The following is a 26,202-nucleotide window of genomic DNA, read 5'->3' as shown; positions in this document are numbered from 1 at the left end:
AGTGCCGAGTTAACTACATCTGATAGCCCGCACTCTTTCATGTTAAGTGTGTACTAAGACGATAGTTATGCATTTGTTCAGGCTCGCATTTGGGTCACAGATTTTGTTGTTCTATTTAAAGTTGAAGAAAGGTTTTTGTTGCATGACTTATTAATTTAAATAGTTTGGCGTGCTCTTTTATACTTCACTTTTTAAATAAACATACTTTCCATCAATGGGTTTATTTTTTATGAATAACTTTACCTAACAAAAAATTTTTTTCTCGCATAAACGTCGCATCCCTACATTTCAAACTTAATTTTAGTATAAAATGTGCAACGATTATGCGATAAAACAAGGTGTATAAAAATTTTCCAGAAGTCACGCCATGGTAATGGCTACAATAGGTAGTATTTCTTCAAAATCTACCAAAAAAAAAAACCCATCATTTGGTCAAAAGGTATTGAGAAATATCAGCAGTACGTGATGTTGAAAATTGCTTACTCATTATAAGTCAAATTAAAGCCTTATATGGCAATGCTGTGATATATGTGAATTAATAATGCACACGCATGAATCTTGACAATCAAGCATACCAATGACCCAACAACCATGAATAAATAAACCTCCTTCGTCCATACCAAATCTCTCGCACACATGTAGAATGCACCTTGTTGTCTTCTTTTTAATTCCTCCTTGTTTTTGTCCCTTCCCACATTACATTTCCTAGATACCCAAAAGGTTTGTAGCTGATTTTAAAAAAAGTTTAAGGGAGCTCAGATGAAGAATAAACTTTGATAGTGTGACATGATTTAAAACATAATTTATGTTATCTGTCCAACGATATGTGATGGAGAAAACTGGAAGCAAATTTCTGTACAATACTACCCCTTCTGGTCAATCATCAAATAAAGTTGAAGACAAAAATTTGACAGTGTAACAGGATCTACAGAAGAAAATGCTGAATATCTACAGGTGATGCAAGAAAATGTATTTCCAAAATTGTCAGTCCAAATTTTACTTTACAAAATATAAAGTTTTAGATACTTTTTTTTCTTTTTTAATTATCACTACATTATGAAGTTCTGTAGAAAACTTTTGAATTTTATAGTGTGTTTTTTGACTTGATAATCAAACATATTAAAATAAACGACGAATAACTTTGGTGTTGCTATGTTATTGCATGCCCAACATTAATACTTTCAATTGACATTCCATACTTTAATGATGCCACAAGGAAAATTTACATTTATAAATAAAAATAATGTTGTGTACAATGTAGAGGTTTATCTGCTTTAGCTCACATCTAAACAACTATACTAAAAAAAAAAAAAAACTTTAGCTCCATCACATAGCCCTAAACTTAAGACGTAATTTTTAACAAAATACACTGAATTAAATTTAATAAATGATACTGTAAGTTGATACTAGTTACACAAATTTAAAGTAAGTATAGGATTAAAACATTATTTGTGATCAGTTAATAAAATTAAGATCGTAGTTCATCAAGTTCTGCTGGTTGGACCACGCGGCGAACCTCGCTCCGTCCATCTCGCCGGCCAGGGCGTTCGAGGCAAGCAGCGTGTGCCTGCTTCCACCTATCTTCTCCCCGCACTCGTTACACCTCCCTTCCACCATTGCCCCGCCGCACTCCGTGATCACGTACACGTGGCCGTTGGGGCACTTGAACCAGTGGCCCTGGGTCACGCCCACGGCCGCCAAGATCTCCTTCCGCTCCGCCTCCGATATGTTCAGGCCGCCTTTCAGGACCCGGTCCAGGTCTTCCAGCAAGGCCTTCACCTGGTCGTCGCGGGCGCGAGGGTACCTCCCCTCCGGCCGCAGCAGCCCGCGCAGTCGTTGGAGCTTGCCCGCGACCACCGCGCTGCTCCCCTTACCCTTGGACGCCGCCACGCGCTCGACGGCCAGCAGCTGCGTCAGCCGCTGGAAGCGAAGCAGCTCCGCGTTCAAGTCCTCCACCTCCTGGGCCGTGACCTTGCGCTTGTTCCGCCCGATGGCGCGGAGAAGCACGTCCAGCTGTGGCGTGATCTCGGACAACTGCGGAGACCCGGCCAATCCTCCGGCTTTCTTAACCACTGTGACCAGTTCCGCCAGAATGTCTATTTGGATACGTAAGGTGGTGGTGTCTACAACACTCAAGACATTGCGGCGATTTTTCTGGACGGGCTCCAGGTGATTGGATAATTCCTCATAAACTTGTTGATAATTTTTCAAACCTACAATTAAATGGGGGGGAAAAAAAAGAAAAAAAAAACATAGTAAATTCCCTTTATTAAGTACTTGAGGGGACCAGAAAATTACACACTACTTAATGGAGGTGTACTTTATATTGGGTTCATCCAGAAGAAATGTTACAATTTGTCACTTCGCGCCAATTTCAACAACCTGATGTCTTTTTTATTGTAGGCATAATTACTACATTATTATTATTATTATTATTTCTAGTAGTGAACTAATGACATAAAAAAAAAAAAAAAAGTTAAATTTCAAGACTAAACAGCACAATTAAAAAAACATTGAAAACCTGAATGACCTTTTGTTACAGTTGAATTAGACATGCCAAATGCACTGACATGCAATGGAACAGAACCAGTCCATGAGAAATAATTGGCAGAATTTGCATTTTGTGTGTATATTTTCCCTAATATCTGGACATATTCAAACCCAATTATAAAATAATGTTCAACTGTACAACATACAGTACCCACAGTTTTTTTCATATAGTCAAGAATGTTTGTTTAAACTTTCCTTTGAGAAATGTCTTTCATAACGTTTTGCAATGCTGATACCCACACGCTTTTGGTTACTCATCATAACTTCTACGGGTAGGCCTACCTACATATGCTGCCGTAATACACTAAATATAAAAATATAAACTAGTTATCCACGTCGTCACATCGCCATTAAACAAGCTTCACGAAACGTCACAAAATGTTCACTAGCGTCGGAAACTGTGTGCCACTAGATCTGTTAAATAAATTTTGTAAACGTATTACATTTGTGTACGATTGCGAAAGATGTCAATCTGAAATGATGTTTACAAACAAATTATAGGTTAGGTCATCGTAACAGAAAACAAACGGTAACAAAAAATGCATTAGTATTCGTTGGTCATCGTATAATCCACGTTTTATGTACCTAGCCAGATATGGCCGCCATCGGCCAATATCCATTGCTACAAATTCAAACGCGAAAATACGCATTTTGTAGGATAAATATTATAATCAAATAGTTTTTTTCTTAATTGAAAGTTAAGCGTTTTTTTTTATAACTCTTGATTATTCCGCATAAATGTTAATGTTGCTACACTAATCACACAAAAAACGGACATTTTTTTTATAGGAATGAAATTTCTATCCGCACGGTTACCAGCACTGCAACTGCCATTTTACTCAACGAAATAAAGAAAACTGCTGTAAACAAATTCCACAAGACCTGTCAAACAAAGCTATAGAATTGTGAATGAAATGAGAAAGTGTTTAATATTTTGTGAATAAATATCGGCAAAACAATACGTATTAACGAGAAATTACAGTCCAGGGCTTTCAAAAACGTACGTTATATATTTATTATGCCTATAAATTTGCATGGCATTTCAAGGGACCGGCGGCTTTATACGTTATACTGGATTGTACATTAACAAGAGGGACGTACTAGAGAGAATTTGCTGTATTTAGTACTTGAACTGCAATGACATTTATAGTTAAATTGCTTCAACAACAAAAATTAAAAATGTCAGATTTTATTTTGTATGTATTGGCTAAAACATTTTAACAAATCACAAACAAATAAATGTATTACAATAATCTAAGCTAAAGCTATACTCAATAATTATAAACACAAAGCATAACACAGCAAAATTCACACCGTCACAGAGGACGAGGGAATGTGCACATTGAAGATAATGACCATCATAATTTTAAGGATAAAATACTGAACAAAATAAAAGCTATGATAATAGTTTATGTTGAACAAGGACAAATCTACTGTCATGTTGTTAACAACTGCCTATTATAACTGTTTCATGGCCTTAATCCATTTCTGACGCAGTCCTATTTGAGCTCAGTAGAGAGTGGTTTGTACCCCCAATGCTCGCGCCACACTCGTTGCACCGCCCAACCTGCATGGCTCTTCCACATTCTCCAATCACATACAGGTGACCGTTGGGACATTTGTACCAGTGGCCCTGCCTCATGCCCAAGGCGCCCACGATCGACCGTCGCTCCTCGTTCGTCACGATGACTGCCAACCCCACCTCTTTGTTCAAAGCTGCCAGCTGATCCCGGGCGTTCCTATCCGCTTCGTCCGAGAACTTGGCAATGGCCATTATCACGCCTCCGACATTCTCATAAGCTTTCTTGACCTGCGGATGGTGGGCTGCCATTTTAAAACGCACTGTGTTGGCGAGCGAGCACATCTGCAACAGTCTACTGAAGCGCTTCAGCTCCAAATTGATATCTTCGACTTCCTGAGTGGTTATAGAATTCTGTCGCTTCCCCAAAGACTTGAGCAGCAAGTCCAATTGTAATCTAAGCTTACTCTGCCATGCAGCATCCATCGCTGTTAGTTTTATTATGCCAGAGATCAACTCGCTGATTACATCCACGACCACATTCAACATCTGGCTGTCTAAATGGCTCAGGACATTCCGTCTATTCTGTTTAACTTGCTCAACCCGACTGCACAGCTCTCCGTATAACTCCTTATACTCTTGGGAACCTATTTGAACCATTATTATTATTTAGGCTTAGAGAGGTTAGTGAAAAAAACATACACAGCCACACAACATAATAAATATGAACATTTTCGTATGGAGGAAGGAGCATAATAAAAAATTAAAGTCTTTAATACAACATTCTATGATTCAGCACATTCTATTATCAAGCACCAAGAGTTACTCAGACTTTGAAAATTTTAGATGGATTATGGTTGTCTACCTTTACCATCAGGAAAAAATTACTATGATGCCAGCATTTTCAATTCGCTCAAGGTTTACAGTTAATGTCTGTTTTAATGTCAGTACAGTGTTCTTTTGCAGGTTACATTTCCATAACAATTTCAAAAGGAGAACTAAATCAAGGAAGCTATGTGACATCAGAGACTGTTTTAAACAGTAACACTCATCTATATATTTTTTTCTATAGAACTGATTGTAGCTTCGTTTGCCATTGTAAACAACAAACGTTTTTTTTTTATGCTACGAGCCATGGTAAGCCATACTGCTAGGAACACAAACTTTGGTTATGTGAACATGACAATCAAGTTAATTTTGATCCACCCCCCCCCCCCCCCCCCCAAAAAAAAATCATTTTTATAATTAAATGTATTATTAATGAAAATAAGGTTGTAAACGTGGTTTTTAGATAAAATCACAATGGATTACTGAGCCCTTAAAATAATTTTAAAGAAAGGTACTAAATTCCTGTATGTATGGCATCTTAGTGCACATTATGCGATGTTCGTTTTATCACATTAGAAATATTTTGGAAAGGCAGTTGGCAGCACTGAATTTCCAAACATTACAACAAAAAATTTTTAAACTTTTTCTGTCCCCTAATGTAAACAATTGTTTTGAAAGTAGTTGTATACTTTTAAGAGAATTATTTCTGATACAAATCTGAAATTAATTAAATGTTAACACGTGATTATACCTAGGCCAAAATATGAATAGTGTACGAAAATCTCACCAATAAAAGTGGACTTTTGAGATGTTTCACATTCACATCTCTTACACACAAACTATTGATTTAATGTTCAACTTCAAGATTTGATTGATTTATTGTTTTCACCATGTGAGATGATAAAGTTGTAGTTAATATTTAAAGAAGTAACCATCTCTTGACATTTTAAATAGTATAGTGTATATTTTCGTATTGTTTCCATCAAAGTTAAACAATTAAAAAATTGGTGAGCACTTCCCTCTTATAAAGTAGTTTATTCCTGGTCCCTTGAAATATTTAAAAACGAGATTCTACTGTAAATACCATTGTACTGTGTATTAATTTTTCTTTGTTTTTCTCATTAAAACTATACTGGCGTTTAACAGTACTCCATTACGGCCGTGGTCCTACGCATGCCGGACTAAACCCTCCACTGTACCGTTAAGAGCCCATCTACAATAGTCCGAACCTGTGCGTGGTCCGTGTCCTTATCCGAATGTGAGTGACGTCACATTGTCTCACCGAAAACTTCCCTGTCCACAATTGCGATGTCCGATGTCCGAATGTATTGATTTATAAAGTTGTCACCAGAGCGCAGTAAATGTGCCAAACCAAATGTTTTTGTTTATTGTTTTGATGCTTTGTAGTTTGAGACTGAACTTATGAAAGTTATGTAAGTTATAAGTGACTAACAACACCTTCCATTTCCTTCAATAACAAAAACAAACACCACGTTTTCAAACGGGAACCCGAAATTCAAACATCGTGAGTGTTCTGTTCTTTTTCTGTGTCCGAAGTACACAGGTTGGGACAAAAAAGTTCAAACTGACGAATGTCTTCGGACCAGGTAGGTTCGGACCTCCGCCCACTCGACGCATGACGTCAGAGGGTCACGTGGACCGATCAGCGACGAGTGTCCTTCGGACACAGTTTAGGACATTGCTATTGTGGACGGGCCACGACGCAGACGTGCACGAACCTGAAATGACGGCGTTGTCTGCGAACCGCGACGGCTCCAGAGCACGCAGCCGCTCCTTCAGCTGCTCCCGGCTCGCCTCGATGACCTCCAGGTCCCCGAACACCTTCGCCTTGACCGCGACCACGTCCTGGTAGACCGCCTTGACCATGTCGGCGTAGCGCTGCGTCCTCGTGATGGGCGTCTTGCACTTGGGGCAGCCCTTCATCGAGATCTCAGCCTCGCGACCCTGCAGCCAGGTGTCCAGCGCTTCGCCCAGAAGCGTGTGCTTGCAGTCCTCCAGGTACACGAACCTGTGCCAGCGGCAAAAAAAAACTCACTAAAAAAAAAAAGATTCCCATTTCTACAATCCAATGCTGTCAAATGCCAGGCCCAACAATTCAGTAAACCGCACTCATTCACACAATAAAACACACCTAAGACAAACACAATGTTCACGCGGAAAATAATTAACGTTCACTCCCATACAGTACCAAGTTAATTCATCCATTAAATTATTTTTAAAAAAAAATACACAGGTTTCTAAAAGTTTAATATTTTAAAAGCAAAAATAAGGTTCTGGATTTATATTCATGTTCAGTATTTTACAAGAAAGTTTGTTTTCCTTCTTATTACATAGGTACATGAAAGATGTGTATTTTTAAATATTGCTACACAATATCTCAGGTGCATCGTTAAGTTTCTCTGATTCCCTAATAAATAAATATAGCTTCGTAATTCCTTAACAGGATGTATAATCAATCAGTAACAATCACTAAAAATCCATAATACTTGGCAGCACCATCATATGAGTACATTCATCTGCACTGGTGGCCATGATGTTTGAGCGAAAGGGGAGGGGAAAGAAAATAAATACATTTTCCATACATTCCTGTGAGTTTGTGGGTTTTCTCAGGGTACTGCCGCTTTCCCACCCTTTCATTCAGTTAATGCTTCACTATCTCCTGTCTCGACGTTGACGACATTCGACATGAGAGCCAGTCCCGCGATCACGCAAACATACAACAAAACACTCAGTAAAATGACGAGAGGAGCTGAACCTGGCATCTTCTTCATCCTCGTCGCCGAAGAACACCTCCGTGACCTCGTCCTGGTCGCAGACCCGGCACAGCGGGGGGCACGGGTCCCCGCAGTAGCCGATGCAGGGGTGGCCGCACCCCAGCAGGCTCTTGCACGGCCTGGTGCACGGCTTCACGTTGCACGGCTCGTGGCACAGCTTCGTGCAGCGCCCGTGCGCACAGCCGAGCTCGCAGAGTTCCTGCCACAGCACGAATCTTCTACAAGCACGCATCATCCTCGGTCTGCAGCGCGTACACCGTACGGCCATGAACCGAACGTATGGTGACATGAACATGAAAATTAATAAGTACTTTTCTTAGCGTTCCCCTTTAATCTTAAATGTATTATGAATGAAAATAAAGGTGAAAAGTCGCATTTTTAAATACACAAAATAGCGGATTACTGTTCCATTATTAAAATACGTTTTAAGCAACGCACGAGTTTCCTATGAATATGGCGTCTTCGTGCATATTCGGCGATGTTCATTTTAACACATTAGAAACATTCTGAAAAGTCAAATGGCTGCAATGAATATACAAACAATGCAATGGCAATTTAACTTCTATTCCTCAACGTAAACAATTATATTGATGGTGGTAGCTATATTTTATAGTATTATTTCTCAAAACATCTGAAATTAATAAAACTTTAACACGTAATTAAATACAAAGTTCAAAAATCAATTGTGTTACAAAATTTCAGCACCAAGTGGCTATATCAAGATGCTTCAACATTCTCATCTCTTACACAAGAACAGCAAATTTCATGTTTAACTTTCGGCAATAATGAAGAATGGCGATATTGGATATATTTATAATTTTAATTATGTGAGATAGTAAAGTTCTAGTTAATATATAAAAACTTAACCGTCTCTGACATATTATTTAGTGTGGTATATAGTTTCTTATTGTTTCCCATATAGTGAGATGATAAAAAAAATTTGAACATTTCCCTCATTTTGCGTTTTCCCGGTTTTTACATATTTTTTTTCCTGGTCCCTTGAAATATGAAAAAAATGAGGTTTTACTGTATGATAATTTTAATTTTTTTTTTTTTAAATTCCTAAGGAGATGGAACTGAAAGATTTGAACTAACTTTGTTAAAAATTTTGTTACATCATTTAATATTAAAAACTTTTCGTTTTTTTAACATTGCATATACTTTTAAGGAATGCCTTGTTGCCGACAGCTACAAATAGTTTCCCCTGTGAAAATAGTAATTGGTTTTCAACTTATAATTTCTTTTAGGAACAAAAAGTAAAATTTAAAAAAATTAAAACTTATTTTATTAACAATGGTATTAAAAATAAAGCAATGTTAACTTACTAGATAGCATCACTCTGGCAGCAGTGTTCGCCATTTACTCTATATTGCAATCTAAGCGCGAGACAAGACTACAAGAGACACTTTTCCTCGCATAATTCTGATATAGGAAATCAACATTAACATAAAATAAAGAACACTTAATAACACAAAATATAATCACAGTCTGCGAAAAGAAATAATTATAGCACAGAAATATACTCCTCCCAGATGGTAAAATTTTCCACTTGTGTTAACAGAAAATGATAGTTAAGAAGAAAATTTAAAACTAATAACACAATAGTTAGGTTAAAACTTCTCTGTTAGTATGAAGTGCTTAAAATACTTTCTCCAAAAATGTTGTTAAAGAAAATCTAGATTTGCATCGTGCTGATCTGAACTCTTTTGAACAGCCAATGAAAAATACCTGTGCCTGTAAAAGCAAACTACTTAACTTGATCATTTCTTGATTTAGATCCCAAGGTTTGAAATGTTACGGATATAAATTCTTGGTTACTCATGAAACTTATTTTTAAAACTTCTGGGACCATTCTCATGCATCATACAAGCACAGTTCTTTAGTCTGTCAGTTGGCACTGTTTCACCACACATGCAGGATATTTCTTTATATTAAATAAATTTTCTCGTACTGTATACAGTTAACCCCATTGCTATTACCCCGTTTATTACGACCACCTCTCTATTACGACCTATTTTTGACTACCAAAAAATCGGAAAATTTGAAGAAATGAGCGGAAAATTTGTTTGAAGTGTGTCAAGCTGAATTTCTTTTGGCGAGTGCTGTACTGCATGTGACAAATGGATACCCCCTCCTCCTTGCTGATTCTTTCCTCCCTCCTACCAAAAATAACAGATCCGTGGCACCGGCACGTATGTGCGCCGGCCGGCACCCCATCAATGATTTAACAGGGCTGGTCCAGCCAAATAAAACCACATTATCGGCTTACTTAATTTTATTGAGTAGAGAGTAAAAATATATTCAAACATTAGAACAGTCAGCAAATTCATAAAAAGCTTTATACGTGTCCCAAAAACAGGGTACAATACTGGCTAGCCGATGGTTAGTTTCGTTCAAAACGTGGCTAAGGAACTTTTAGAGATCAGGTAGAAAATTTCCAGCTATAAAAGTAAGATGTGAGGACTCTCTTATCCTTGATACATACAGCGAATGACTGACTTCATGCACAACCACCCCTTCGCCCTTTGCCATAACTGCTGCCACAATGCTTATTTTAACGGCTCAATAGGCCTGTGTATCAGTTTTTTTTTTAGAATGAATTGCATATGAATACCAAATTATTCCCAAATACGAATATCAAATTGGAATAGTAAGAATGATAATTAGAATCCCATTACAATTTTATTTTTAAATACTGTAATAACTTATAGAAAATTAGACAAATAATACTTAAGTGAAAAGTGGTTAGGTTACATCAGCTTCAATAATTATGTGGAAAATGTTATCACAATGGAGTTTCAGTGTTTTGTGGTGTTGTGGTCCATGGTTGTTGATTTTTATTTATAAATTTTCTTCCCACATTCTGGTGCATGTAGCGAAATGAATAAAAATAAGTTTTTTTTGTCATGTTTTGAATAGTTCAAGCAATTATTCCATTACTGTTTAGTGAGACAGTAGTACAAAAATCTTTGAATACTTGTTGCATGTTTAAAACGTTACTTATTGTTCATGTTTTTGATTATGAAGTTCCATAAAAGTCCCAATAAAACATCAAAAAGAGGTATCTATATTGCAGAAATGACAACCTCAACAGAGAACACTGGTATATGACAAACTCAAGAGGTATGTGATGTAAAATATTCGTAAGGAAACAAATTTTCATTATTTTGAAGTGTTAGTATTTGAGGTCAAATCAAATATGAATAGTTTATTATCCGTATTCTAAAATTTAAATTTTTGTACAGGCCTCCCACTCAAGCAATTATCTTTTCCAATGGGTTTACAAAAATAATTTTGCTTTGCAGGGTAATAGAAAAAAACCTATGCCTCTTTTACCCCAAGCAGGAAACACATTGACTTCTGTCCTCCCCTGTATTCCCCTGCTCCATACTTCCAAACATTCCACGTCTCGCCCAGCTGCGAGCAACGTCACAGCACTTAACTTTCTTGACCCCACTCGTGTGTTATGTAGCTGTGACCCATGTCTAATTGATTAACATTTTAATGAAAACTCCTTTCATTTGCCTGATGAAATCAGTGTCAAAATAGACTTAGCACTCAAAAGATACAGTTGCACCATGTGTTTATGCTTTGTTTAGAGACACTAGGTGGTCCAACATTCTTTTTCTTGGGTATCTTTCCTTTTTCAGAACACATCTACAATTAAAATAAATTGATATTCAAGTTTAAAAACTTGTTACGGACTTGGTGTGAAAAGTGGCATAATTTGACGGATAGTGGGTTGGGGGGGGGGGGGGGGATGACAGTCCAAAATGTTTATTACGACCCTCTCCCCCCCACCGACCCCTATTTCGACTACTCCCTGGCACTGAATAATTTTTTAATTTTCTCCTAAATCCTTATTATTGTCTACCGAACTTATTTAAGTATTATTTTCCTGCAGGGCTATAGATAATAGGACATTTTTCAGAACCACAAATGAAATGTACTAAATATTCCAATTTCAAATGTGCTATAATTGTATTGGTAAATTTAATTTGGCCCTCCTTTGACCTTTATTCTGGATCTGCCCTTGTTTCCAGGAACCATGAGGGGCATAACAACTGGGTTTTACTGTCTTTGCAGACTATTCCGAGTTGTGTTTTGTAATATGTTACTCGGACAGGAGAAAGAGAAAAAAAATGAAGCATTTTAACCATGCAGCATAGTAAATTAACCAAGAATAAAATTAGAAATAAATAATTGAAAAAAAAAAAAAACTTAACTTCTGCACATTAAACACTGCATTAATTTGCTAGTCTTAAATGTGTTGGTGAACGTCAAGACCTAAGAACTGAGCTGTAGTAGACTATTAAGTTTGCTATGGTTGAATGCATGCATAGTTCATTTCTCAAATGTCAAAATCACACAAATCTTACAGTGCATGGGATGCACGGCTCGCCGCATTTCCTAGAACAACTGGAGTGCTTGCAACGGTAGGTGCACTTCTGCTTGCATGGAGGACAACTCTCAGCACATGGGATCTCGCAGCTGGAATGTAAAATACACATACAATAACAGCACTCTATACTAGAGCATAACAAAAAAAAAAAAATTAATATATGAGGTTGTACATAGAAAACCTAACTATAATGTTAAATTTTTTTTTACATCACTATGCTTAACATACAACTTCATAGTAATGAAAAACCAGAGGTCTAACAAAGGATTAGGCCGGGTTTATAAACTACTCTAGATGCAAAATGTCCAGCAACCACATTTCAGATCACTGGTTTATGAACTACAGAAGGCACAAAAACATATTGCAAGTATTGTTCAACTTTCAACTTTCTTGCATTCTGTCTTGTGTTTTCTAATAACATTTAGAAATGCAGATGTTATGTGCATAGAAGCCCATAATATATATTTCTTATTATTATATACATCAGTGAAAAAAATATAACTTTTCAATATAATTATTGAAAATATGATAAATATGAATTAACAAAAGAACCTTGGTTTTGAAATTTATTTTCTACTGTTTTACAATTTTAAGTCGCAGGAATGGTGACATATTTTTAGTTGGTTGTGTGTTGCGTACCTCACGTAGTTTATAAACCCAGCCTTAGTGTTAGCAGATTTTGGATCAAATATAATTGATTCACACTGCATTTACATACTGTGCGGCTTAAACCTTAAATAAGAGGAAAATGATTAAGTGCCAGGTGATGTTCTGAAAATAAAGGTATAGTAATAAACAGCTTTTTTGATTACCCCATGGTTTACATGTTATTTTAGTACTTTTTCTTTCACAACTGTTGATAGGCATTATTACAAAAATAAATAAAAGTTGATTTGCCACTATTAATTTTAGTACAACAATTAAAACCTTACTAAACAACATTCTGTATTTATAATACTCTTCCCAGAAATAATGGTGAGTTTTCCAGAAAGGTATAATGTCATTGATTGTAATTCACCATACGAAAAAAACCATCACTTGTACGATCCATTTTTTTTTCCAGAGAAAAAGTCACGAAAAAGGAGGATATTCGAATTCAAAAACATTCAGTATGTAAAAGACACCTTTCATTAGGCATGTGCGAATATTCGGATATGAATATGAATATTTATTCATATTTTATTCTGCTTCAATGCTAACAATGCTAATACAAATTACAAGACTAATTGCGATATTTTTTTAGTCACAAGTACCAGTAATGGGGAGTAAAAAAAATAAACATCATCCACGGACTACTAACACAAAACGTGGACACTCCTTTACAATGATCGTTAAAAGTAGTGAATACCATAGTTTCAACTGCATATAAATTGATAGTCACAATTTATTGATCTTACATCATGCAACACAGTAGCAGCTTACATGCTTAAAGTATCTATGATGAATCAGACGCGAATAAAAACATAATTTAAAAACATTCTTAAATTATGGGTCTGAGCATCAGATGAAAACAACACATATACTGCTGAACTAAAATAAAGTTAACCTGTTTTACATTAATGACAAAAACCCATGATAAACTAAGGTTAAATAAGTAAATATGAGCTCATTTAATCAATATTTGGGAAAACTGCATTTAAAAAAATATATACTTTCTTTGAATTGGATTGGATTTCACTGAATTTTGCTGTTCATGAATGGAATGTAGTCACATTTATTAGAAAATAAACTGAATAGGAATTTATTTAATGCAGTTTGTTGCAAATATGCCATTGCATGTCCAATAAACTGTATTAAATAAAAATTCCCCATTGCATGAATCATTAAAAAAAATTAATAGGAATTGAAATGAAAGTTTGATTGTTGGTTAGGTTAAGTTAATAACTGCATCATTTAAAAAAAAATTGTTCAAAATGTTAATATTTTAACTAACTTTTTATGTACAATTATTATAGCTGACTTAACCTAACCAACCATTCACTTTAGTATTATTTGTCTAATTTTTCAGAAGCAACTACACTAAATATTTACCCTTTTATTTTCCAAGTATTTGTTATTTGATGTCAAAAATTTTTTTTTAGCGGGATTCCAATTCTCTTTTTTAGTATTTAAATTCAACGTGTCTTGTAAATGAAATAAAATAAACAGATATTCGCACCGGCCTACATTTCATCCAGTGGATAACGAAACCGGACGAACCAAAAATACTCAACAAAAGAGAAGAGACACCAAGATTGCAGACAGACAGTACCTGTGGCCACAAATCAGCACACGGCCGCACTTCTCGCCACAAGGCATGTGGATGCGCCCCTGGAGACACTGTCCGCAGCTTCCTTTGCACTTGTGCTTGCACTGGAGGGTCATCCCGCATGGCTGTTGGCAGTACTGGAGCAGCTCTTCCGCACTCGGGCACAGGCCTGCAACATCCACGCTACACTGCACACCATGTACATTGCAAGACTGTACTCTCGGGCACAGGCCTGCAACGTCCACACTACACTGCACATCATGTACATTACACGACTATACTCGCACGGGTATAGGCTTGCAACATCCACGCTACACTGCACACCACGACATTACAAGTCTATACTCACTTTAGCACAGGCCTGCAACGTCCACGCTACACTACTCACCATGTACATTACAAGACTGTACTTACTCGGGCACAGGCCTGCAACGTCCACACTACACTGCACATCATGTACATTACATGACTATACTCGCACGGGTATAGGCTTGCAACATCCACGCTACACTGCACACCACGACATTACAAGTCTATACTCACTTTAGCACAGGCCTGCAACGTCCACGCAACACTACTCACCATGTACATTACAAGACTGTACTTACTCTGGCACAGGCCTGCAACATCCACACTACACTGCACACCATGTACATTGCAAGACTGTACTCTCGGGCACAGGCCTGCAACGTCCACACTACACTAACACACCATGTAAATTACACGACTATACTCGCACGGGTATAGGCCTGCAACATTCACGCTACACTGCACACCACGACATTACAAGTCTATACTCACTTTAGCACAGGCCTGCAACATCCACACTACACTACTCACCATGTACATTGCAAGACTGTACTCTCGGGCACAGGCCTGCAACGTCCACACTACACTGCACACCATGTACATTGCAAGACTGTACTCTCGGGCACAGGCCTGCAACGTCCACACTACACTAACACACCATGTAAATTACACGACTATACTCGCACGGGTATAGGCCTGCAACATTCACGCTACACTGCACACCACGACATTACAAGTCTATACTCACTTTAGCACAGGCCTGCAACGTCCACGCTACACTACTCACCATGTACATTACAAGACTGTACTTACTCGGGCACAGGCCTGCAACGTCCACACTACACTGCACACCATGTACATTGCAAGACTGTACTCTAGGGCACAGGCCTGCAACGTCCACACTACACTAACACACCATGTAAATTACACGACTATACTCGCACGGGTATAGGCCTGCAACATTCACGCTACACTGCACACCACGACATTACAAGTCTATACTCACTTTAGCACAGGCCTGCAACGTCCACGCTACACTACTCACCATGTACATTACAAGACTGTACTTACTCGGGCACAGGCCTGCAACGTCCACACTACACTGCACACCATGTACATTGCAAGACTGTACTCTAGGGCACAGGCCTGCAACGTCCACACTACACTAACACACCATGTAAATTACACGACTATACTCGCACGGGTATAGGCCTGCAACATTCACGCTACACTGCACACCACGACATTACAAGTCTATACTCACTTTAGCACAGGCCTGCAACGTCCACGCTACACTACTCACCATGTACATTACAAGACTGTACTTACTCGGGCACAGGCCTGCAACGTCCACACCACACTGCACAACATGTACATTACAAGACTGTTCTCACTCCAACTCCAATTAAGCTGTTTGCACCCAGATATATTTTTGGGTGGATTATGACTATTGACCTTTGTCACCAGTAAGCATTATTGCGCTGACTGTGTTTCTAACTGCTCAAGAGTTATCCTTGTTATCAGTTTTCATTTCAGTAGAGTATTTCCAGTTTTCTAGTGGGTTGCATTTCCACATTTTGTATATCTGTTAAAACTATGCTGATGTTTGATAATCTAAAATTTTTTTTATCATGGCATGGCAGTGGTTTCAAAAATGCTGAATCAAATATCTTTCAATGTATGTTATAAATCATGAAAAGTAAGAGGATTAAAATATTTACTGAAATTGAAAATCTAAATATTTAAAAAAATACTGTTATAAATATTTTTAAAAAACTAGTTTCATACGTGATCAATGCATTTACTAACAGAAAATAATTGTCTTTGTTTTTTCTATTGCATAACATTCCACAACAAATTACTTTAGCTAAAAGACAAAAATTTTAAGGAATAATTTAGCCAATCATCAATGTCTCTGCAATAACGTGATTTCACTTCTTTGTCTGTATAAATAATTTTAATTTATCTCCAGGTAATTTTACTTATTGAAGGAGGATAATTAACCAGGGGTGCATTCATGTTAGCAACACAAATATGTAATTTAGTTTATGTAGAGCCATGATTATTTCCATGCATTCATTTCCCTCAACTATCCCGCAAATACTACTGTTAAGTCTGTTCATAGGCCGATACCAAGGGCAAAAGCATTTCACACAATTAACTATGATGAAAATAACAGGTTCAAAACTACTTTAACTTATCTATTACTGGCAGCTCAGGGTTGACCAAAGTGTGTCAAGGAACCTTGGCAATCACTAAAGAGTTTGTTGTACCGGTGATAAAAATTTATGACGCAACTACAAACGCAATAAATCTATAGTTAAAAATGTAAAAGAAAAATCCCTTGATTAAAATAAATTACAAGATAAATAATATGCATTAAGAATGTAAACTTATATTTGTCTGTCTCATGTACATCAAAACCTTTAAACAAAACCAAACATGAGGTATGTCTGCAATATTTTTAATTACAAGTGAATTAATTCTGTTTTATGCAATGCGTATCTCAGTCAATTGAAGTTTCCTCGAAATATAAATTGAAGGGATGGTGTTACAGATGTCAATTTATATTTATCTTATCTAATTGTGTATGTGCATCTTAGGCTGCTTTCAGTGTAAATGTGTGTGCCACCGTGAAGCCGATGTGAATTGTAATACTGTAACATAATTACTCCATTCTCTAAAACAGCATCCTTACTCCACAACTTAATGACATGTCTTGGCTCGCTGCTGAACAAGTGCTCTCAATACTCGGGCAAATGGTCCGAAGCAGTTCGTCCCTCACCCCTGGAGACGAGGTGGCACGGCAGCTGGATGGGGTGGCCGCACGCGGGGCGGACCGGGCTGGGCACCGGCTCCTTGCACGGGTCGCGGCACACCCCGGTGCAAGCGTGGCCGCACGGCAGCCTCCGCACGCACGGGCCCCTGCACCTGCTCGGGTCCGGCTCCTCGCAGCACTTGCACGTCTGCAGGTGGCCGCACCCCGCCGTCTGCTTCTTCACCTGCCCACGCCACGCACCCGGGGGTCACTTCATTTCGTAATAGCGCGGGTACACATGTGCCAATACTAGATTCTAGATTTTTAGTACAAAGCGAACACCAAATCGAACGTTTAAAAAATTTCCAAGGTCAAATCGAATTGCAAATATTGTTCTCAAAAAGGCTGTATTAAAATTTATCAAATACTAGTTTGACGTAAAAAAATATATATATTTTAACATTTGTAATGTTTTAACTGACTGATGAACTAATTGGACCCTATATATATAAAACACCATTCAAAAATAATTACAACCATGCATGACATTAATTATGAGCAATCATAAAAGCTAACCTCAGGGCCATACTTGATTTTTTTTTTTAGTAACAACTTTATTTGTGCAAAATATATACAATACAAAAAAAATATTTTCATGAGCGAATATTAGGCTTCCATGTTTTACAGGTTTGCAAGATATGCCTAGGTTTACACATCAAATGTGAAGCTTTGCATTACAACTGAAGCTTCAAATAAAATGAACAGCAAATTTCCTGGTGATAGCTCAACCCGATGCTGTATGGTGTGTTCATTCTAACCTGAACACTACAGCATTCAGTTGCCAGTAACCACTCAAGACATATAATGATAATGGTTTGAAATCATCACCCATCCATGAATCAGTGCTCATCTTCCAGGGAAAATCAAAATGAGTACATATGAAAGTAATTATATTAATTGCCAATTGAGTTTCCAAGATTATTCTATTTTAATGTGCAACAATCACTCAATATGACTTATTTATTGACAAACTCTTAATGCAATAGTTCTTTAAAAAACCAGCTCACGGTTGAATATAATTTAATTTACGATGGCCTGGTAAATACACTGCCACATAAACAATATAGAGTTTGCTGCAATTCTAGCATTATGCTTAAACGAGTTAAAGTTTTAAGTTTCTCAATAGCTACGAGTTAGTTTAAATTGTTTTCAGACAAATGACCTATTCTTAAAATTTCATTATTCAATTTCTCTACGCCTGAAAAAAGTGAGAGGTTTTTGTTGTGTGTATAGTGTTCTGTGTTTTTAGTAGAGTTTACTTTTAATGTCTGTATTATAGTTATCCATGCCTACATCTTTTTCAAATCTAAGCGAAAACAAACAAAACTATGGTTCATAGCCTCTTCATCATTATCAAGAGGTAGAAAATCACTTGTAATATCACAAAGATACCTCAAGAAAATAACAATGTTAAATAGTTATTGCACAAAAAATAATTTAGTTGGTTAGTTCAATTCTTAAAGATAAGCCCCTATTGTCTAGAATTATCTCTTGACCACATCCAACCCAAGCAGTGTATCTTAATTTTATAATAGAGATGGGATTTTCGAATCTTGGATTCGTCGAATATACTGAATCCTATGGATTCGGGGATTCGTAAGATTCAAGGGAGGATTCATAGGATTCGAGGTGGGTTTTTAAGGGTTTTAGTGATTGAAATTGTATACCTAAACTATATTATTAAGGTAACAGAAATAGCACAAACATAAGCTAAACTACGCTGCATTTTGTCAATTAGCATAACTACTCGATCATTTCCAACCTTCAATAATATAACATTGCTGAAAAAACGTAACTTTTTTTAAATGGTGTCCGTTATACAAACGTATTTTATTGAAAACATAGGAAGGATTAATTTAACAGAGAATTAGACAGATGCAAACTTACGTGTGTGGTTTTTGAAGTTATTTGTCTCTATTTTATATCAGGTGTATACACTATGCACTTTTTTTATTATTTCAAAATTTCAATATTTGTTTACAACAGGTTGTTTGTTTTCAATTTGTTGAACAGTAAACAGACGCCATTTCAGCTCAAGGAATATTAGTTGATCCATTACACGGAAAAAGTAATGACACAGAAGTTATTCTTATAACTTTATATCTAAAAATATATAAAATAAACTTATCATGATAATTAAATGTGCGAAAATAACAGGTGCTTCTGATCCTAACTTTTCTTCTTTGCTGTCGGTAAAACCAACCCAACTGCCAATCAGATCATTGCTGCTAGCACACACTAATGAAAGGCGGCACTTCCATCTTCATCACGTTTCCCCCAATGGTTGTTTTGTTGTTAACCATTTCCAGACGTAAAATAATGCTTTGATTAACTGTGAGAAATGCCCGTAATTAACTAATACTATTAAGCCATCACTGCATTTATTAGCAATCTACAGATTTTGCGCTTGAAAGTAAATAATTGCGCTGACGCCAGAAAGTAAAGTGGCCTGTGGGGCATGCTGTTAATGTTTCACAAGATGGCCACTACAATTGTGGGGGCACGGTATTCAGTTAGAACAGCGAGCAAATGATTGGTTGAACATAGAGGGAAGAGCCCAAGCGGCGTGTATGATTGGTTGGATTGCTCACCTTTTTAAAAAAAAATTGAACCTAATAAATACATAAGTAATTTTTTTTTAAATAAATAATTTTATAAATACACATGTGATTTTTTTTAATATACAGGCCTATGTTTAATTTTTTAAAATAAATGTGTGATATTTTTTAATAACATGTGAAGTTTAGTGTGTGACTGGGATTCGAGATTCGATGACAAACACTGAGGATTCGAACAAGGATTCGGATTCAACCAAAATGTGGATTCATCCCATCCCTATTTTATAACCATCATTTACTATGATCACTACATATATTTAATATAAAAGTTCAAAGTAAGACAATAAAATATACCTTTTTTAGTTAAAAATTGAGATACAAATTATGAAAAACCAATTTATTATGTTCTTTATAAATAAAATCTTATCACCTGGCCTGAAAGTCGCCAATTGTACTGGGTATGTACAAAGTGTTGTTTGCTTCCAAGTTGACAAACAAAAGAACATTAAAATACCTGCAGTTATTCATAACTAGCAAGCTATCAGTCTTTATTAAAGAGTTTTTAAGGATTCTTAGAGAAATATAGGTACTTTTAAGGGCCATTAATCAATTTAAGACCAATCTTTATTAAAGATTTTTTAAGGATTCTTAGTGAAATGTAGGTACTTTTAAGGGCCCTTTATCAATTTAAGACAAATTAAGGACATTAAGGTGGAGTACGGACCCTGAAAACAATTACCTTTTCCTGGCAGCCACCGCACTGCTCGAAGCACTTCCTCTTGCACTTGTGGCCGCACGGCAGGACCTTGCCGCAGTCGCGCCGGCACTCGAAAGTCGCGGTGTCCGTGCTGCACGGCACTTTGTGCACGTGGCCGCACTCCAGCCTCTTCTGCACGGGCACCGTGCACAGGCCGCACACTTCGTGGCAGCGCTTTTCGCACTTGTGGTCCTTGGTGCAGCCGGTGTAGGTCTTGGCGCACGGCTTCCGACACTTGTACTGCACGAACAACAACGTGCAGTGAAACCTCACTGCAAAATACCTTACTTTAAAGTACACTAAAACCCAATTAATTACAACCTCCATTAATACAATGTGTTTTCTCAGTCCCTAGAAATTACATAGGGGTCAAAGTGCTAAGTGATTTGTTTAATACAAAAGTATGGTTATTGAGAAATACAAAAGGTATTTTTTTCCGAGGCTAACATTTACATGTAGTAAAGGATGATTTGTATACAATCATTCATAATAATATAAACAATGTGGAGTTATAACTAAAATAATACAGAATCCATTTCATTGGTACGTCTTCTGCAGGTAATTTCTAATGCTTTTCTTTATCCTTTTATATTAAAACTCTTTTCCGAATTCATTTGGTCAACATATTTCAGCAAATAATTTTTGTGATTTTGGTTCAGTTTTGTTTAGCTTTGGTTCGATTGCAATCCCCATGCTCGAACCGACGGCCGTGAGTTACCTCCAGGTGGTCGGGATCCCTGAGGACGTGACAGGACAGCTCGCAGCTGTGCCCGCACGGCAGGCGGTTCTCGCACGGCACCGGGCACGGGAAGGTGGCCACGTTCCGGTGGCACGGCTTGTCCACCGCGTGGCCGCAGTGCGGCAGCGTCGAGGGCACGGCGACCTGGCACTTGTAGGTGCGGTGGTCAACGTGGCACATCAGGTCCTTGGCGTGGCCGCACGGCAGTTGCCGAACAACGATCACGCAGCACTCGCCGCATTCCTCGGAGCACAGCTTCGGGCACTTGTGGTAGAAGGTGCAATCAGGCGGGGACCTGCCGCAGAGGGCACTGTACAGTCTCTGCACAATCAGGGGCACACTAATTATTCTTCAAGCACAGTGGGAGTCCTCTGGCTAAATTACAGCATCCCTGCATAAATCAAAATTTTTAGCAGGGCGTGTACCCAAGTCAGAGCCCACTATGATCTTAGAAGTCCCATTGCCTTTAATCCTATGCAGACACCATGTGATAAAAATCTCTATCAAATCAGATCAAGTACGGTAAAACCCGCCTAATAAAACCCATTACTGTAAAATCTTCCTGGTGTATTAAGCTCTTGAATTTTCATCTAAACATCACAGATCCGTAACTGACAATTTGTACGAGTGGTCACATCACTAGACTCCCATCTGGGTTCAATTCACGGGAGAAGTCCAAACCTTCTCCCGCAATGGCGAACATTGCCGTGAGATTGTTCCCGACGACGTCGGCGAGGTTACCTGGCGCAGTCCTGGAGGCAGCGCTTGGCGGCGTGCTCGCGGTCCTGCACGTGGCAGACGCTCTGGCACTTGTGGCCGCACGGCATCAGCACCCGGCACGGCAGCATGCAGCCCCCCTCGGGGACGCTCCTGAGGAAGTCGCCCGCTGCCTTCACCTGGCTGCACTGGCCCTGGTGCACCTGGCAGCGCAGGGGCAGTGCCCCGCCCAGCGACTGCTGCGCCACCAGGCTGGCCCGGATCTGCCGCCACAGCTCGCTGCTCCCGGTCAGGTGGTCCATGTTCCCTGCGGACACGAGCGCAGCGTGCAGGCAGGGAACCGTACGGCACAATAATTATTTGTCATGGTCTATTGAATAAAATATTCTACATAAGTGCAAAAATATTCACTTGTCGTGGCTTAAAGGAAGCATCCTTTTTTTACCAACCATGTTATTGACTTGTTGCAACAAAATATGTTTTAAAGCCAAAATAAAAAATAAAAAATTTATATTTAAGAACACAACTTACCAAAGGAATGCATAGTTTTTAATGAAATTTGCACAGTAAGATTTATTTTCATAGGCTCCTTTATTTCATCTTTATGCCAAACTTTCACAAAAATGTCTAAAGAATGGTTGAAAGATTTAAAAATAAAAATACAAGTCATGATGTAGCAAACACACTTAAAATATACACACTGGGTCCAGGAATGATGGGAAATCTGGTATCATAAACTTATAAGCCTTGTTTTTATTTCACTTCTTTATAAAGAATTCCTTTATAAAAACACAAAACTTTCAGATTTGTTAGTAGATTTATTACTGTGTCATCGAGAATGATAGCCAAAAATCTAAACTGTAATTGTAAAATAAGCATTGAATGGATACACAAGTGGGACATTTTAAAATGTTCCGAAAAATCAAAATTTTTAGTCTTGGCTTACTTAGTACACTTCAATAATGGCGCCATTTTAACTTGTCAGTAAGGTTCAGACAGTATTGAATTTCCTACTACATTTTCTAATTCGTGAACATAGTTGAAGACGCAGATGCTGCAGCGATGCTCACTTCAAAGTGCTGGATGTTTATTATCTTCTCAGTGTAGGATACAGAAAAGTTTGCCTGTGACCTCGTGTGACCTTAAGGCTTGAAACACAACTATGAAACCTGAGCGGTAACCACAACATTATATGGCAGAGAAAAGATAAAGGTGTAATGCAAGGCCTGTAAGCGCTTTCATGAATCTGTACCGGTTGTTTTATGTCTAAAAATTACAATGAAAACACACCTTTTAGTCAAATTAACTCTTATAAAAATACACTTTAAAATCTTTATTTGAAAACAAACCTACTTACTGGCCCTCAGCAAATTCTTAAATCCTTTTTTGTAAACTCACTCCATTCTGATATCTTGAGTAGTTCACAAATCTCGTGGTTTTCCTTGAAGCTCTGCACACCGCGCCCAGGTAGGCGGGGCCCTTAAATGAGGATAGCTGCAGAATTTGCCACTTACAACTGTGAATATGAATCGGAAAACGTGACAGGAACTTAAATACTGTCTGAACATTACCAGAGTTTATATGGTGTCCGTATCGAAGTGTACTAAGCTAGTTCTAAGTAAGGTTATCTGTGTTGAGTCAAACTATGTGGCAGGCCCCACTTTTTTTGTAACCATACTTCCCCTGGAAACCTAAAGTTTCGTTTTCCCGAAAACTGCCCAAGTCATCGGAGGAATTTCCGTGGATCGCAAACTGACATCATTCATTTTATGGTTTCACCACAGTTAAGGGAAAAAGTATAAAAAAAATATTTCACAAAAAAAAATTTCACAGCTACATAAAATGAAAAACATTAACAGTGAATGTACAGTCTCTTCACCATGAAAAAAAAATGTAGTTGTGAAAACATGCTGTACTCTTAATAATTAATACTGAACTTATCACACTCACCGATTATGTAAAGTCCCTTCCTTGCTCTCGACAAGGCGACGCACACCCTGTTCTCAATACTAAGAAAACCAATTTTTCCCTCTTCATTGCTTCGAACCAACGACAGAAGAATTATGTCATTTTCTTCCCCTTGAAAGTTGTCCACAACAGTCATTTTGACTTCTCTCAGCATTTCAAACTTTCTACGTTCCTAAAAAAAAATATTGGTTTATTTTGCATTCTTCATACTCAATTACAATAAATTATAGTCAAGGTTTCAAATAGCAATTTTATTATTGTCACTAATCATTCAATACTTTCATTTGCAAGTAACAAAACCCAACTTAAAAAAAAATTGTAGAATTTTTTTCAAACAACCCCCCAACCCTTCTCACGTGTCTTGCCATCTCACTACCCAAATATGGCCATAAAAATATAATGTTCCTAAAAAATTAAAAAAAAGTAAGCCAAGTAAGAACCTTTTCAGGAATTTCAAAACCAGCGACAATAAATAATTTATGGGCTGTGACTATTTTGTAGGCCGTCTTAGGTCTCTCATAATTTACAGCCCAATTATAATTCTTGCATGCTTGTTAGATTTGTCACATAAAATTTTTCAAATAACTTCTCTTAAGTGATGTATTTTTCTCATAGATAAGAAACCTTCAGGTAGTTTTACTTTTTTAGTTAAAGCCCTATGAATACCTAAAATTATATTACTCCAATTTTAACATTAAAAAAATCTTAATGGGTACAGTACAGTAAGAAAACATAACATTGTGTTGTTTCTTTGTTTACAATGCACAAAAATAATAAAAAAAATTCAAAAACCACTATTAATACTTACATTTCGCAAATAGAACATCTGTCCTGAATACGTTGTCAGAACTGTTATTTGGTCTGGTTGATATCCTTGCATCAGAAGGTAACGACAGAGAGCAATAACAAATGCTCCTTCGTGAGTATTCTTACGACTTGATGAATCTTCAACCTTGTGCAAAAAATAACACACATTTTGGTGCACCATCTTGTTTTTTTATAAACTTAAAAACATATTTAATGTAAAGTATGTGTTTACATACGTAATATAAAATAAAGTGGTTTTGTTTTTCATAAAGTTGGAATCTGCAACAGGCAAATTTTTAAGCGTAATTTGTAATGTTAACTTTTGCTTTCTTATGATTGTTTTGAATTTTAAATAATAAAACTGACCAATTTTATAGATAGAAAAATATGGCACTAATAAGCATGCGCATAAAGATAATCCCGGCAAAGACTCTGAAAATGGAGTAGCAAAAGAGTAAATTCTATGGGCAAAATCCACCAGCTTATTTCAGTATTCAACTTGTTTCTCATACGTGAAAAAAAAAAAAATAGTTTCAATACCACAGCGGGTGCTGCATTACCAAATGTCAAAATAGTTTTAATGTAAATACCAAATATGGAATGTAATGCTTTAAAAAAAAGATAGACTATACTAACATGAAACCTCACAGTAATAATGAACTCTTAAGCTAAATAAAAATACAGACAGAGCAGCATAACGAACAGGCAGCCAATCAAGGTCAACAGCCGAAATAAACCCAAAAAAAAAAAGAACGTAAGCAATTTGATTGGTGCCAGATTACAGACAAGAACTGAAACATACATAAAACCCCTGATTAAAGACCTTGTTTTGTATCTTGAAAACTTAGCATCACTATCATAGAAAACAATCTATAAAATTTACCTCCATTAGGTATTAAATATTGATTTTGGCAGTCCATGCTGTGAAAACCAGCTATGTACATAAAAAAAATACTAATTTAAATAACTCTGATTCCACACAAAGCAAGAAATGGTTATTCAGTGCACGTCTGTATTCAGATAGGAAACATTCTGTCCATAATTAAAATTATTTTGTACATCTGCAACTTTGCCATGAAACTGCTAGACACATACAGTAACAAAATACCGTAGTGCCTCAAATAGCTGATCTCTGATTAACCAGGGTTATGTTTTATCCGAGCTGACCTAAAGTTTCATTCCCGGCA

General features: G+C 37.3%; 1 protein-coding gene across 2 annotated transcripts in view; it reads right to left on the bottom strand.

The window, feature by feature from the left end:
* Window positions 1-949: 949 nt before the first annotated feature.
* The window catches only part of LOC134536898 (NFX1-type zinc finger-containing protein 1-like), a 50,862-nt gene continuing 25,609 nt past the window's right edge, over window positions 950-26,202 (bottom strand). Inside the window, exons 5-15 of one of the 2 annotated variants that reach the window (XM_063376964.1) lie at window positions 25,017-25,160; window positions 24,191-24,380; window positions 22,265-22,547; window positions 21,503-21,818; window positions 20,767-21,024; window positions 17,437-17,653; window positions 14,346-14,511; window positions 12,072-12,183; window positions 7,674-7,891; window positions 6,637-6,926; window positions 950-2,213 (exon numbers count right to left, since the gene is read on the bottom strand). In XM_063376964.1, the coding sequence (XP_063233034.1) occupies window positions 1,456-2,213; window positions 6,637-6,926; window positions 7,674-7,891; window positions 12,072-12,183; window positions 14,346-14,511; window positions 17,437-17,653; window positions 20,767-21,024; window positions 21,503-21,818; window positions 22,265-22,547; window positions 24,191-24,380; window positions 25,017-25,160 (2,952 nt within the window). In that variant the 3' untranslated portion in view covers window positions 950-1,455. Of the gene's footprint in view, window positions 2,214-2,249; window positions 4,717-6,636; window positions 6,927-7,673; window positions 7,892-12,071; window positions 12,184-14,345; window positions 14,512-17,436; window positions 17,654-20,766; window positions 21,025-21,502; window positions 21,819-22,264; window positions 22,548-24,190; window positions 24,381-25,016; window positions 25,161-26,202 lie in introns of those variants that run through there. The other variant, XM_063376963.1, reaches the window with a different exon arrangement.

This window comes from Bacillus rossius, chromosome 11 (genome assembly GCF_032445375.1).
Source record: "Bacillus rossius redtenbacheri isolate Brsri chromosome 11, Brsri_v3, whole genome shotgun sequence".
Taxonomy (NCBI): Eukaryota; Metazoa; Arthropoda; class Insecta; order Phasmatodea; family Bacillidae; genus Bacillus; species Bacillus rossius.
Note: the sequence above shows the minus strand (reverse complement) of the source record. Positions and strands in the feature narration are given on the sequence as shown.